The 13,123-nt window shown below is 42.3% G+C and overlaps 1 protein-coding gene across 1 annotated transcript in view; it reads right to left on the bottom strand.

Annotated features, from left to right (window-relative positions):
- Positions 1-13,123, bottom strand: part of RS1 (retinoschisin 1) — an 81,601-nt gene that overhangs the window by 31,263 nt on the left and 37,215 nt on the right. The window contains exons 2-3 of the mRNA XM_075333467.1: positions 10,469-10,641; positions 10,326-10,396 (exon numbers count right to left, since the gene is read on the bottom strand). Coding sequence (XP_075189582.1) covers positions 10,326-10,396; positions 10,469-10,641 — 244 coding nt within the window. The remainder of the gene's footprint in view (positions 1-10,325; positions 10,397-10,468; positions 10,642-13,123) is intronic.

Genomic DNA, 13,123 nt, shown 5'->3' with positions numbered 1-13,123 from the left:
TACTACGACATCGCAAGCCGATGCTGCGATGCGAGTGTGATAGTCCCCGCCCCTGTCGCAGCTGCGATATGTGGTGATAGCTTCACATGCACTCACCTTGCCCTGCGACGTCACTCTGGCCGGCGAACCGCCTCCTTATTAAGGGGGTGGGCCGTGCGGCGTCATAGCGACGTCACACGGCAGGCGGCCAATAGAAGCGGAGGGGCGGAGATGAGCGGGACGTAAACCTCCCGTCCACCTCCTTCCTTCCGCATAGCCGACAGGAGCCGTGGTGAAGGAGGTAGGAGTTGTTCCTCGCTCCTGCGACTTCACACACAGCGATGTGTGCTGCCGCAGGAACGAGGAACAACATCGGACCGTCGCAGCAAGGTAATTATGGTTTTCGCCGACGCTACACTGATGATACGATTACGACGCTTTTGCGCTCGTTAATCATATCATCTAGGCTTTACACACTACGATGTCGAGAGCGACGCCGGAAGTGCGTCACTTTCGACATGACCCCACCGACATCGCACCTGCGATGTCGTAGTGTGCAAAGTACCCCTTACTATCTTGGTGGATTTTATGTTCAATCTATTTTTATTGAAATCCTCCTGCACCCCGCCTAATTATACAAGTATCAAACTATGACATGGCAAAGCTTCAATAAAGGCAATCTTGTGTAGAACCTTCAAACTGTAGCAAATGAATGCCTTCATAGAAAATCATATATATAAATTTTTATCCAAATAGATGATGTCAGATATCAAACCAATATGGTACTATGCAACAACAAGATGGAAAAAAAAGAATCTTCAAGAAAGTATCACCTTGGGGAGTGGAGGGGGAGAAAAAAAAAAAGATAAAAATATAAAGGGGTAAGGACAGAGAGGGTAGTGAAGAGGGGAGAGGGAGATCCATTGTTTCAATATATGTCCCAACACCAAACCCACAGCACCAATCCAGGTCCATCACAGCAAGACCCATAGAACCTCAGAGAAATCTGTGAAATTCTGATGAATCCTGTAACAGAATCCAAATTTCCTAAATTTCTACGGTGTTTTTCCAAAAATAAGCCCTCCCCAAAAATAAGCCCTAGCAGGAATTTTTGGCCTTTTCACAGCAAGGCTTAATTATAAACCCTACCCCAAAAATAAGCAGTAGTCGCGGTTCAACAAGGAAGTGTCCATGCAGCTAAAAAAAAGTTAAAGATACCGCAGGACACTTCATTATAGAAAGCAGACACCCCAAAAGAAAGAAGGCAAAAGACCCCGCAATCATACTCACCAGATGCTGAATGGGAGGACCTGCAGCGAAATGCACACCCACACACATCAGATCGTTCACACAATCAAATTGCATACCCACAAACATCAGATCGCACACACAAAAGGCCCCATTACACGCAGCGACGTATCTAACGACATATCGCCGGGGTCATGGACTCCATGACGCACATCCGGCATCATTAGCGACATCGTTGCGTGTGACAGCAAGGAACGACTGTTAACGATGGAAAATACTCACCTTATCGTCCATTGTTGACACATCGTTCCTTTTTAAAAAATCGTTGATTGTTAAGCACGCAGGTTGTTCGTCGTTCCCAAGGCAGCACACATCCCTACGTGTGACACCTTGGGAACGGCGAACTGCAACTTATCTGCGGCCGCCGGCAATGAGGAACGAAAGAGATGGGCGGGATGTTCCACTTCTATTGGGCGGCCGCTTAGTGACGCCGCTGTGACGCCGCACGAAGCGCCCCCTTAGAAAGAAGGCGGTTCGCCAGCAACGGCGACGTCGCTCGGCAGGTAAGTACATGTGATGGCTCCAAACGATTTTGTGCGCCATGGGCAGCGATTTGCCTGTGACGCACAAATGACGGGGGCAGGTGCTTTCACCAGCGATATCGCTAGTGATATCGCTGCGTGTAACACCCCCTAAACATCAGATTGCACACACTCACCAAATCCAGCGATACCGATTGCTTTTGGCTGGCAGAGAATCCTAGGACGCAGTGTGGTGGAAGACATAGAGGATCTGTGGTGGAACACATCAATGTTTCCATCGCTACGTCCTCCATGCGTTCCATTGCACTGCGTCCCATCTTCCCCTGCTGACCAGAAGCAATTCGTATCGCCGGATGTGGTGAGTGAGTTTGTGTGTGCGCGATCTGATGTGTGATTGCGTGTGTGACCTGATGTGTGTGTCTGTATGAGTGTGTGTGTGTGTGTGTGTGCAATCTGATGTATGTGAGTGTGCGGGCCAGAAGCAGTGGAGGACCGCATGGAGCATACCTGCTGGGAGCGACTGCCGAAGATCATAGGGAGGACCTGAGAGCCATGCAGATGTCCAGGGTCTGGTAAGTATGTCTCCTGGGAAGGGAGGTGGGTTTGCATTTTTTAGGGTGTAAACTTACCCCCAACTACATTTCCCCAAGAATAAGACCTACCCGAAAATAATCCCTAGCGCTTTTTTTGAGGCAAAAAAGTATAACAGTGTCTTATTTTTGCAAAAACACAGTATGAGCAGAGAAATCTTCCATCCCACAAATATTAGTCATTTTGTTGTATGAATCCAGTATGGTGTGAGTATGAGATGACCTCTAGCATCGAGGAATCATTGTACGAGCAGCCGTCACACAAAAGCGAAGAATGACTTTCTTATGATAGCCTATTGACTATAGTAAAATAGAGGGGAGCGACCTGAGGACCAACCACAATCCTATTCCCTGGAATCAAAGGGTAATTTGAGAAAACTTTCTCCCTTGCTGGATTTTATACCCTTTTAATGTTTACTAGAATACAGTTTTCTCAGGAGAAGTATCATGACCTGCATTTTCATTGTGTGCATTTTCAAACCTTTCCTGAGTGACTTTTGACATTGCTCCAAGGATTCCCAGGAAAACAACAGATAAGTCTCAGATATTTCTAAACAGGACAAGACATTGGAGATTTGATATTAAATTATTTCTTCAGGTTTGAAGGAAGATGGGCCAAATTAATATGACTGGTCGGTCAGTTTCTGAAATCCTTAGCCCGATCCCACCTGCTTAGAGGGTTGTTTCAGTCTACTGTTCATCAGTTCATCAGAGCCCTCCATCCCAGAAGCACTCACATCTGTATGACTAAATTTCCTCCCTAACCAGCCCTGTATAATGTTATTTACTAAAATCAATGTTTAAAAAAAGAACTTATAAACCGTGCTTTTTCTGTGCTAATTAGGTCCTTGAGTAGTCTATGGGCGTTAATTTCCTGAGACTGGTTGGCCCTCTTTCCATGTTATCATGCCCCTGTGGGGTGATAACCTGATTTCCAGGCGCCAGTGCCACCAGCAGCTCCTAGATACGTGCGGCTTTGTTCACTGACATTGAGCCTTTGAAGCCAGGTGCACCGGTCCCGGTTTCAGAGAGGCGCACTGTGCATGATTGGTAATGCAGAAGCTGTTCTTCCGATCATATCATGTACAGTGTGCCTCGCTGAAGTCACAAAACGTACACTCAGCTTCAGAAGAGGCTCAATGTGAGTGAACAAAGCCGCGAACATGCACATGATTTCCAGCAGATGTTCATGGAAATCATGTTATCCCACCACAGGGGCGTGATAACATGGAAAGAGGGCCAACTAGTCTGGGGAAACAATGCCCCATCGACTAGCCAAGGGCTAATTAGCATAGGGACAGTGAGGTTTATAAGTCCTTGTTTTAAATTTTGATTTTAGTAATTAACATTATACAGGGCTTGTTAGGGAGGAAATTTGGGCATACAGATGTGAATGCTGCTGGGTTGGAGGGCATAGGGGTACCTGACAGGATCCCTTTAAGAAGTTTGTGTTAATATGATTTACCCTCACATGGCAACATTACAATAAAATTAAAAATTGTAACTTTATATAAAAAGTATTAATTATTATCAATGCGAAGTTTCACATATGCTAGATTTAAATTCAAATATTGGATATTTACCAAAAAAGTATAGTCTCTAGTAAAGTAGCATCTATCAATTAATACGGCAAACACTTTATTAAAGACATGTGGAAACCAAGTTTCTTTTAAAATTGAAATTTGGTTTTCAATAGAAATCCATGTCAGGAATCCATGCGTTTTCTTGTTTTTTTTTACAAGCTTTTCTTTTCAACATGGTTTTCAAGGCTATGTTCACAGAATGAGTATTTGATGGTGCAGATTTTTTGCAGTATTTCTGCATCTATTAGGTAATTTACCATAGGTTGCTTAAAGTTTTTTCATTGCGTTTTTATTGTTTTTGAAGCTGCAGTCTCTTTTTTTGTGTCTTGTTTTAATAAAAGTTGCTAGTTTTTTAGGCTTTCTGGTACTTGGCTTTGACAAAACTTCAGTGATAAAGTCATGTGCAGTTTACATGTGTTTTTAGTGTGTTTCCGCAGCACAGTGAGCACTTTGCTAGGACTGCAAGGCCACGTTCTCATGTTGAGTATTTGGTGAGTTTTTTTAAGCCAAAACAAGTGAGTTCGTAAGCCAAAACCAGAATACAAAATGTGTGCACGTAGCCTAAAGGGTGCTTTACACGCTGCAACATCGCTAGCGATGTCGCTAGCGATTGCACCCGCACCCGTCGTTTGTGCGTCACGGGCAAATCGCGTGGCGAACAATATCGCTAGGACGCGTCACACATACTTACCTTCCTAGCAACGTCGCTGTGGCCGGCGAACAACCTATTTTTTAAGGGGGCAGTTCGTGCGGCGTCACAGCGATGTCAATCAGCGGGCCACCAATAGAAGCGGAGGGGCGGAGAGCAGCCGCATTCACGTCACTCCCACTTCGTTGCCGGAGGACGCAGGTACGTTATTGTTCGTCGTTCCTGGGGTGTCACATGTAGCGATGTGTGCTGCCTCAGGAACGACGAACAACCTGCATCCAGCACGAGCAACGATATTATGAAAATGAACGACATGTCAACGATCAGCGATTTGGTGAGTATTTCTGATCGTTAGCGGTTGCTCGTAGGTGTCACATGCAACGACGTCGCTAATGAGGCCGGATGTGCGTCATGAATTCCGTGACTCCGACGACATATCGTTAGATACGTCGTTACGTGTAAAGCAGCCTTTAGGCTATGTGTGCACTAGAAAATGCCTTTTTCTTAAAGAAAATCCGGACCCTCTTTAAGAATCCCGCACCCGCGGTAAAAAAACGCACCAAAACTGCAGAGAAATCCGAATGCGGTTTTGCCGCGGTTTGCCGTGGATTTACTGCGGAATTACCACGGACTTACCGCAGGTTGGTCCCTGCGGATTTTTACCATTATCTATGGCAAAAACCGCAGGTACCTGCAGAAAAGAAGTGACATGCTCATTAATTCCACAGTGGAAAATCCGAGGGTAAATCCGCGGGTATATAAAAACACACTGTACGCACAGCATTTTTTTAAAACCCATAGGATTTGCTAGGGAATGACTGCAGCAATGTTAGGCTATGTGCCCACGCTGCGGAAAATTTGCGGAATTTGCCGCAATTTTTTCGCGAAAATTCCGCGGATTTTTCAAAAATCCGCAGTACAGTGAGTCCCCAGCGATTTCTATGGCATTTGGGGACTGCTGTGCCCATGCTGTGTTTTTTTCCGCAAAAATAATGCGGTATTTCCCTGTGGAAAAATCTGCAGCATGTCAATTATTCCTGCGGATTTCTCCGCAGGGTCCCATACTTACCTGCCTTGATAGAAGACAACGGAGTCACTTTCTCCGTCCAGTGCACAGGAGCGTGGTGGAGCCAGGTACAGGAAGGAAGAGGTGGGCGGGGCCTGCATGAGCTCTGGTCATGTGACAGCTGGAGCTAGTTCAGGCCTGCCCACCTTCTTTTGTGCACAGTGCAGACACGGCCGGAGAGAAGTGCTGCGTGATGAAGGTAAGTATGAACTCCCCGATCACTCCAGCACTTGTTCTGCATTGAGGATGCAGTGCCGAAGCCATGGTACTGTATCCTCAATGCAGAATGACCGCAGCATATCCGCAGGACATTCCCCAATACATCCGCAGCATGTAAGCAGACAAAAGTTGTGCTGCGGATTTCTGGGAGCTCCTGCGGAATATGTCCTGCGGATATAACCGCAGGACACTGTCCCCGTGGGCACATAGCCTTAGACACATTTTCTGCAGCAAATCTGCGGCAAATTCGCGGCAAAATCTGCGGTAAATCCGCAGCATGTGCACAGGGCCTAAGGAAGTTTTTGATGCTTTTTATCAGATTATTGAATTCAATACAAAGTGTGCTGCAGATTCCATGGGGAATCTGCATAAAAGTGATGTCACTTTGTTTTTTCTACGGCATGGTTTTTAAAACCTGCATCTGAAAAAAAAGCTTCTTGTATGAACAACAGTATGATTTATAATCTATATGAAGCTTAATGAAAGAGTATTTGAAGTAATTTCGATGTGGATTTTGTAATCTGCTCTGAAAACCACTTAAAATACTCCATACGAATATATCCTAAAAGGGAATACAATCAAAAGAAAATTTATAGACACAACAGGGGCGTCTTTTATTTAACCTGTTGATCAATAACGTTTTCCACATTTTTCTATGTTTGTGTTTGCACAGTTTTTCTTGTAGGATATAATAACAGAGACATGTGGAAACCGCTGGTGGACAAACGTTAGGCTATATGTACACTGAGGGTTTTTTAGGATTTCTTTTTAGAGTCCATTTCAAAAGATGCTAGAAAAAAATAAAACCCTTAAGGTCATGTGCGCACTAGAAAGTGACTTTTTCGTAAGGAAAATCCGGACACTCTTAAAGAATCCCGCACTCGCAGTAAAAAAACACACAAAAACCGCAACAAAATCTGCATGCGGTTTTACTACGGTTTGCCTCGGTTTGACGTGGATTTGCTGTGGATTTACCGCAAGTTGGTCCCTGCGGATTTTTACCATTATCTATGGTAAAGAAGTGGCATGCCCATTAATTCCACAGCGGAAAATCTGAGGGCAAATCCACAAGTATAAAAAAACGCAGTGTGCGCACAGCATTTTTTAAAACCAATAGGGTTTGCTGGGGAATTACTGCACACATTTTCTGCAGCAAATCTGCGGCAAATCCGCAACGTGCGGACATAGCCTAAAAGACTCTTTGAAAAATTATTTTGCTGTTCCTATGTTCTAACTTTTGATCACATTTTCTTAGCACCAAGTTACCAAAAACACCATAGGCCCAATTCACTTAGACTCTGTGCTCCTACAACAGAAATGTTACTCCTGTGAAGACTTTTCAATTTTTCGTTGAATTTTTTTGTGTGGGCTTTATTACGCCCCATCTCGCCCTACCTCCACCCACTTTGGCAGAGCTGACTGAATTTTTTTTATGACAAAAAACTGATGAAAACACCTTACTAATTCATTACAATAGAAGTCATTGGGAAGGCAAAAAAGAACACTGGAAAGATTCTTGGGCATTTTTTTTAGCATTTTGTATCCATTGTGGAGGCTTTTTAACCCCTTCACGACCATGGAGGTAGAAATACGTCCAAGGTCGTGTCCCTTCATTTGATGTGGGCCCACATCTTTCCTTGTCCATGTTGGCTGATCTGATCAACCTACATGTGCCTCTAACAGCCATGAATAGATCGGAAATCCCCCATGGCTATTGACCAGTTAAATCTTGCTGTCAATTTCATAGCAGGATTTACCACGCGCTGATGGGAAGCACATCATTCCCCACACCCTGCAGCTGCCCCATGACTCGATCACAGGGCACTGATCATTCCTGTGCTTGTCATGATGAACTTCAGTGAATGCCAGCTGTGAGCCGACATTCACAGGAAGTCATCATGTCTGCTGTACAGAGCTGCGCTGATGCTGTGCACTGTACAGCACAAGCAATTGGATGATTGCAGCTTCAAGTCCTTTAAGGGCACTAGTAAATACAATAAAATGTGGAAAAAATCATCATTAAAAATATGAATAAGCTAAAAAACCATAAAAGTTCAAATCACCTGATTTTTGCCCTATTGAAGATAAAATAATTAAAACCCACTCCCATATTTGGTATCGCTCAGAAATAGTCTGATGTATATATATGTGATATAGTTCAGAAATGTCCGATGTATCAAAATCTAAAATAAATTAATCTGATCATTAAACATAATGGAAAAAAAAAACAAAATGTCAGAATTATGTTTTTTTTTGTAGGCACAATATTACAATAAAATGCAATAAGAATCAATGAAAACATCACGTCTACCCAATATCAGTAAAAACGTTAACTTGGGAAGAAAAAAAAATGCCATCACACAGCCCAAACAATTTTTTTTTCCAAACTTCAGAATTTTTTCCACCAATTCAATAAAAGAAAAACTATACATGTTTGCTATCTACATACTCGTACTGATCTCGAAAAGTCTGCCAGGTCAGTTTTACTATATAGTGAATATGATAAATATAAAAACAAAAAGAAACAAACAATTGTGAAATTGCACTTTTTTTTTTGCATTTTCACTGGACTTGGAAGTTTTTTTCTCCCATTTTCCGGTACACTATATGGTAAATGTAATGGTTTTATTAAAAAGTAAAACTTGTCCCACAAAAAACAAGCCCTTATGCCACTATGTTGATTGAAAAATAAAAAAGTTTTTACTCTTGGAAGAAGGGAAGGGAAAAACAAAAAGAAAAACTGCCAAGTGGTAAAGGGGTTTATCTCATAAAACGGTAGAATTTATTGTGTAATAGATTTCTAAAAAACGTTAGAACATTTTTCACAACAAACATTGAAGCACCACTCCAGTATTTTTGAAAATTTTACGGCTGGAGTGGTCGATAGTCTGGCGATGTATCTTTTTATCAGATTGTTCCGGTATTGTGTCCGGCATTTTTAGCCGTTTTATTCTTGCTGCACTAGAAGCCTCAGCAGTTTACCCTTGTTTCTCTCTGCCTCTGTCTCCCTCCAGGTCCCTCCCCTCTCCATAGACTTTTATGGATAGTGCGACAAACTAACTAAAGACAAATCTGTACATAAATTTAAGTCATTTTTGAGAGTGATTTATCAGTGCAGGGGAAAAGTGACTGATAAATGGGGAAGAGGCATTTTTCTCGAACATATAGATAGAAGTATAGATCCTATTTCAGCTTTTCTGGCTGCCCATCCCCATTGAGTATAGATGTAAGCAGGTTGAACAAATTAGCAGGTGTCTAATGCGATGTGCAAATGTTAAGTATTTGGTGCAGAAATTTTCTGCACCAAATCTGCATCTTCTGGCAGGAAAAAATGCACCACAAAGTACGTTTTTGCCTAGTTTTTGGTGCATTTTTTTGCATGGGTTTTTCATAATGAAGTCAATGGGTGGGAGGGCTGAAAAACGCACCAAGACTTGAAATGCTGCAGATTATTTTTTGCACCAAATCTGCAAGGAAAAAATAGGCAACATGGTCACAACCCTTCAGAATTCTCATTGACTTTGCTGTCATAAGGATAGGCAAGCAGATTTGGATAAATCGGCACCAAAAAATGCATTAAAAATGCAGTGTGTTCACATGCCTAAAGGTCCTCTAGCTTTAGACTTCAGGAATAATAAAACCTAATGCCCAACTAGTACACGTGAATGTGTTTTTATGCATATAATTACATGGAAATTCAACTCTTAATTTGTTGCTTTAATTCAAATGCAAATCCAGTTTGTTCAGAAAACTGAGTTTCTCAAAGTAGTCACTGACTATGCATATGTCATCTTACAGAATGGATTCCAGGAACTATTAAAGGCTAATTAAAGCACTGTATGGTATTCTTGTTTATTGTTAATTCTTACAGTCCGTGAGTTACTTTATAACATATGTGTAATTTTTTAGTTAATTGAAAATAAATGACTGGTAACAGAGAATGTAACACGCTATGGGGCCAATTTATCAAAGAATTTGTGCCAGTTTTCTACGGTGAACGACTTTTAAAAATCACAAAATTATTGGTAAATTGCAAACTTTTTGGCAACTTTGGAATTTTTACACCAGCCTCGGTTAGTAAAGCATGGGCACATGCACATCACAAGTTATAATTTATGCCAGAAATGTTACTCTTTTCCCTGACCAGTGTAGCTTTTAAGGCTTGGTGCACACCACTATGAAGATGTGCCGAATTCACCGATGTGCCGAATAAGTGGTATTCACCTCAATGAATTTGGAGCATCGTACCCCACCATACATTTCAACTATGGTGTACAATGCCATGCTTAATGAATCGGCCCATATATATCACAACATTCTGTACAGAATCTAAAAGGAAGACATGGAGCTATTTCTTACAAGGCCAGTTAGCATTGTTCTTTTGTGTTCATAGCATTTCCTATAATGATTAAGGAGTTACTAGGGGATTTCAGCAGGACTTTCCCTTACCTTCCAGACAAAATAGAATGAAGAATAGCAATGTTCCTCTGTGGAAATGCATTTCTCTCTCACTCCGAAATCTGTGTGGTGAAAAGCATTGCATGAGAGTGAGATTAAGCTAATCTGTCCCTCATTAAGCACCTTATGCCTACCTTCTTAACATGCTATTGAGGGTCATCAAATCATCAGATACATTATTGTCATTTAGAGATTGAACCACTAAAAAGCTTAAGGCTGTATTCACATGAGTCTTGTGACTGTCACAGATATTGTTACAAAGATGCTCCATAAAAGCTTTTGCAGTTTTGCTTTGAGTATAAAGATTCTAAACAATAGAAATGACAAAAACCTTAGCAAAAACAAATTAAAAACACATGCTTAATAAAAAAAAACTGTAAATCAGTTCTAGATGTCATAAACGAGGGAAAAAAACAATTTTGCAATATCTAATTACATTTTTGGATGCAGTCTATGGTCTGAATTAACTTTGGAGTCTAAGGAGAACTTTCTATCTCATCTTCCTGTGGTGGAGAAGGCTACTAAAATGGTGTAATACTAGAAGGTCCTAAAGAATTGGTAAAAAAAACCCTCCCATCTGACAAGGCTGGAGGCAGAGGTGATAGTTGTTTGGAAACTAAGGATGAGAGATGAGGGGAGACACACACCAGGTTCATCAGAGGCAGGGTAACACTATCAGATGTCTGGAAAAGTTTTATTTGACCCTCCCATCGCCCAGGTCCTGATGCATGGAATACTATTGACAAGAAGGGAAAAGTTTATGAAGATGGTAAAGGAGTACATAACTGACCGTACCACCTTCGTGATTCCTCTGTGCCATACAACTATTGGGTCTCCAAGCCTGACATGTGACATGAAGCGTCCCGCTGTGCCTTGGAGGAGCTGGCCTGCACTGCTGCTAGTGTTTTGTCAATGAGTTTTTAGTGCCATAATAACTGATATACACATCTGTCTATCAACTGACAATGCTGACAGGATGACTCTTATCAAAATGAACAAGGCCTGGATTGACCCAGACCTCTAAACACCACCGGATGATATCAGCCGAACATAAAGTCAACTAAAACTTTCCTTTTTTTGTATTGCATTCCCATGCACACATTCCCACCCATACGAGGGAATACAGCTCTTATTTTCTATTTCCTCTTTTGTGTCCCCCTCCTCCTCCACCATATCAAAAGGATCATGATAACCGTCACCCTTAATTTTTTTCAGGGTGTGTGATGTCCCACTACCCAATTTTTATAGCCCTACCTCTAAATATATATATAAATGTTTTTCCTCTTTGCACATAGTAAATAATCTTTACCAGTCTGGCAGCCCTGTTTCTTCCAAATGGGAAAATGGGAACAAAAGGTTTTCAGCGGCCTTCCTTTACATTTCTTCCAGGGTGTATTGTAGTACCTTCTTATAATTTTTGGCAGCTCTTAAACATAGTGTATACTATTTACCCTCTACTGTGTCATCTACTGTAGTCATAGGCCCTCAGTGATCACAAAGTTATCACCTTTCCGTGTGTAAGAGTGGTGGATAATGATGGTCATGTTCCTGCCCCTGAAGACACCAATTGCATTAATTATTGTCTTGTAGTGTAATGTGAATAACGTCTTGCATCTTTTGTAAATATTGTGTCATGTGAAATATAATATAATGTTTGTATAGAATGTAGGTGAAAGGTTATGTCTGCCAAGCAATAGACTGCAGGGACAGAAACAGTTAAGTTTTGGGACCACCATGGCAGTGGTCAGTTGAAAGGAAAGGGACGGTTCATTCTAAAAAGAGTCAGTGAAGTTCTAGTAAGCTTACGTGACAGACGTATTGTGGGTAATTTGTGGCAAAGGAGCAAAGGAGACATAAGTCAGGATAACATGAATCTCGGGAGTGGCCAGAAACACAGGGTGTGAACAGTGTTATAACTAGAGACCGATCATCGAACGGAGTGGTCCCAGTCAATAGGAGCTGAACAGAATCCTTACATCCAGGCCCCTTAACCATCAAGGTACCGGGTGACTTCTACTGGTGCGGGACTCTAGTGGCCAGGTACCTTAACTGTTGCAGTACCGGATTAATCTCAAGTGTCATGTGAAATAACCAACCAACTGAGCAGTCTGCTGCTTGATATGTGCAAAACCTTACCCCGGTCATTATGCAATCCCTGAAGAGACTGGATAGAGGACTTCAGGAAGGTGATTGTCACGGTGTATATTCTAATGCTGGACTGGGTTGCACTGGGACTCATGGGTCAAGTTAGAGTGGACACAATGGGAAGTTTAACTGTTTCTGTTACTGCAAAGTGAAAATGCAATGTACTGAAAGATGTGTGCCCACTATGTGGAACTTAAAGTTGTGAATGACAATGAATAGTCCAGTAAAGAGTTTAGGCTTAAAGTGAATAGTTGGCCTAATTGTGCATGTGAGTCATCATCCGGTCCTGGGCAGCTGACACCAGCGGCAGTATGCAGCCTACAGGGGTTCCCAGCCTACACAGCCAAATTCCACACATCCAGCCAGGACCAGATATTTAATGTAGCATGCCAGGGCGTTAAGAGTCATCCATCGCCCTCAACTATCGCCCCTCGTCATTCTACACATGTGTCACGGATGTTTCTGGACCTTCAGGTGCTGCTGCTGAGAACAGGTGCAGAAGGGCCCGGCGATCGTCCAGACGTTAATGGACGCTGTCCCTTTTAAGGGCTTGATTTAAGGTTTTTTTCTGTTTCCTTGCCAGGTTGGTGGAGCCTTTTCCTCCAGCTGGTAATTAAGGCTATGTGCACACAGTGCGTTTTTTT

Source organism: Anomaloglossus baeobatrachus, chromosome 2 (assembly GCF_048569485.1).
Source record: "Anomaloglossus baeobatrachus isolate aAnoBae1 chromosome 2, aAnoBae1.hap1, whole genome shotgun sequence".
Lineage (NCBI taxonomy): Eukaryota > Metazoa > Chordata > Amphibia > Anura > Aromobatidae > Anomaloglossus > Anomaloglossus baeobatrachus.
The sequence above is the reverse complement of the archived record's forward strand: the minus strand, read 5'-3'. Positions and strand labels throughout refer to the sequence as shown.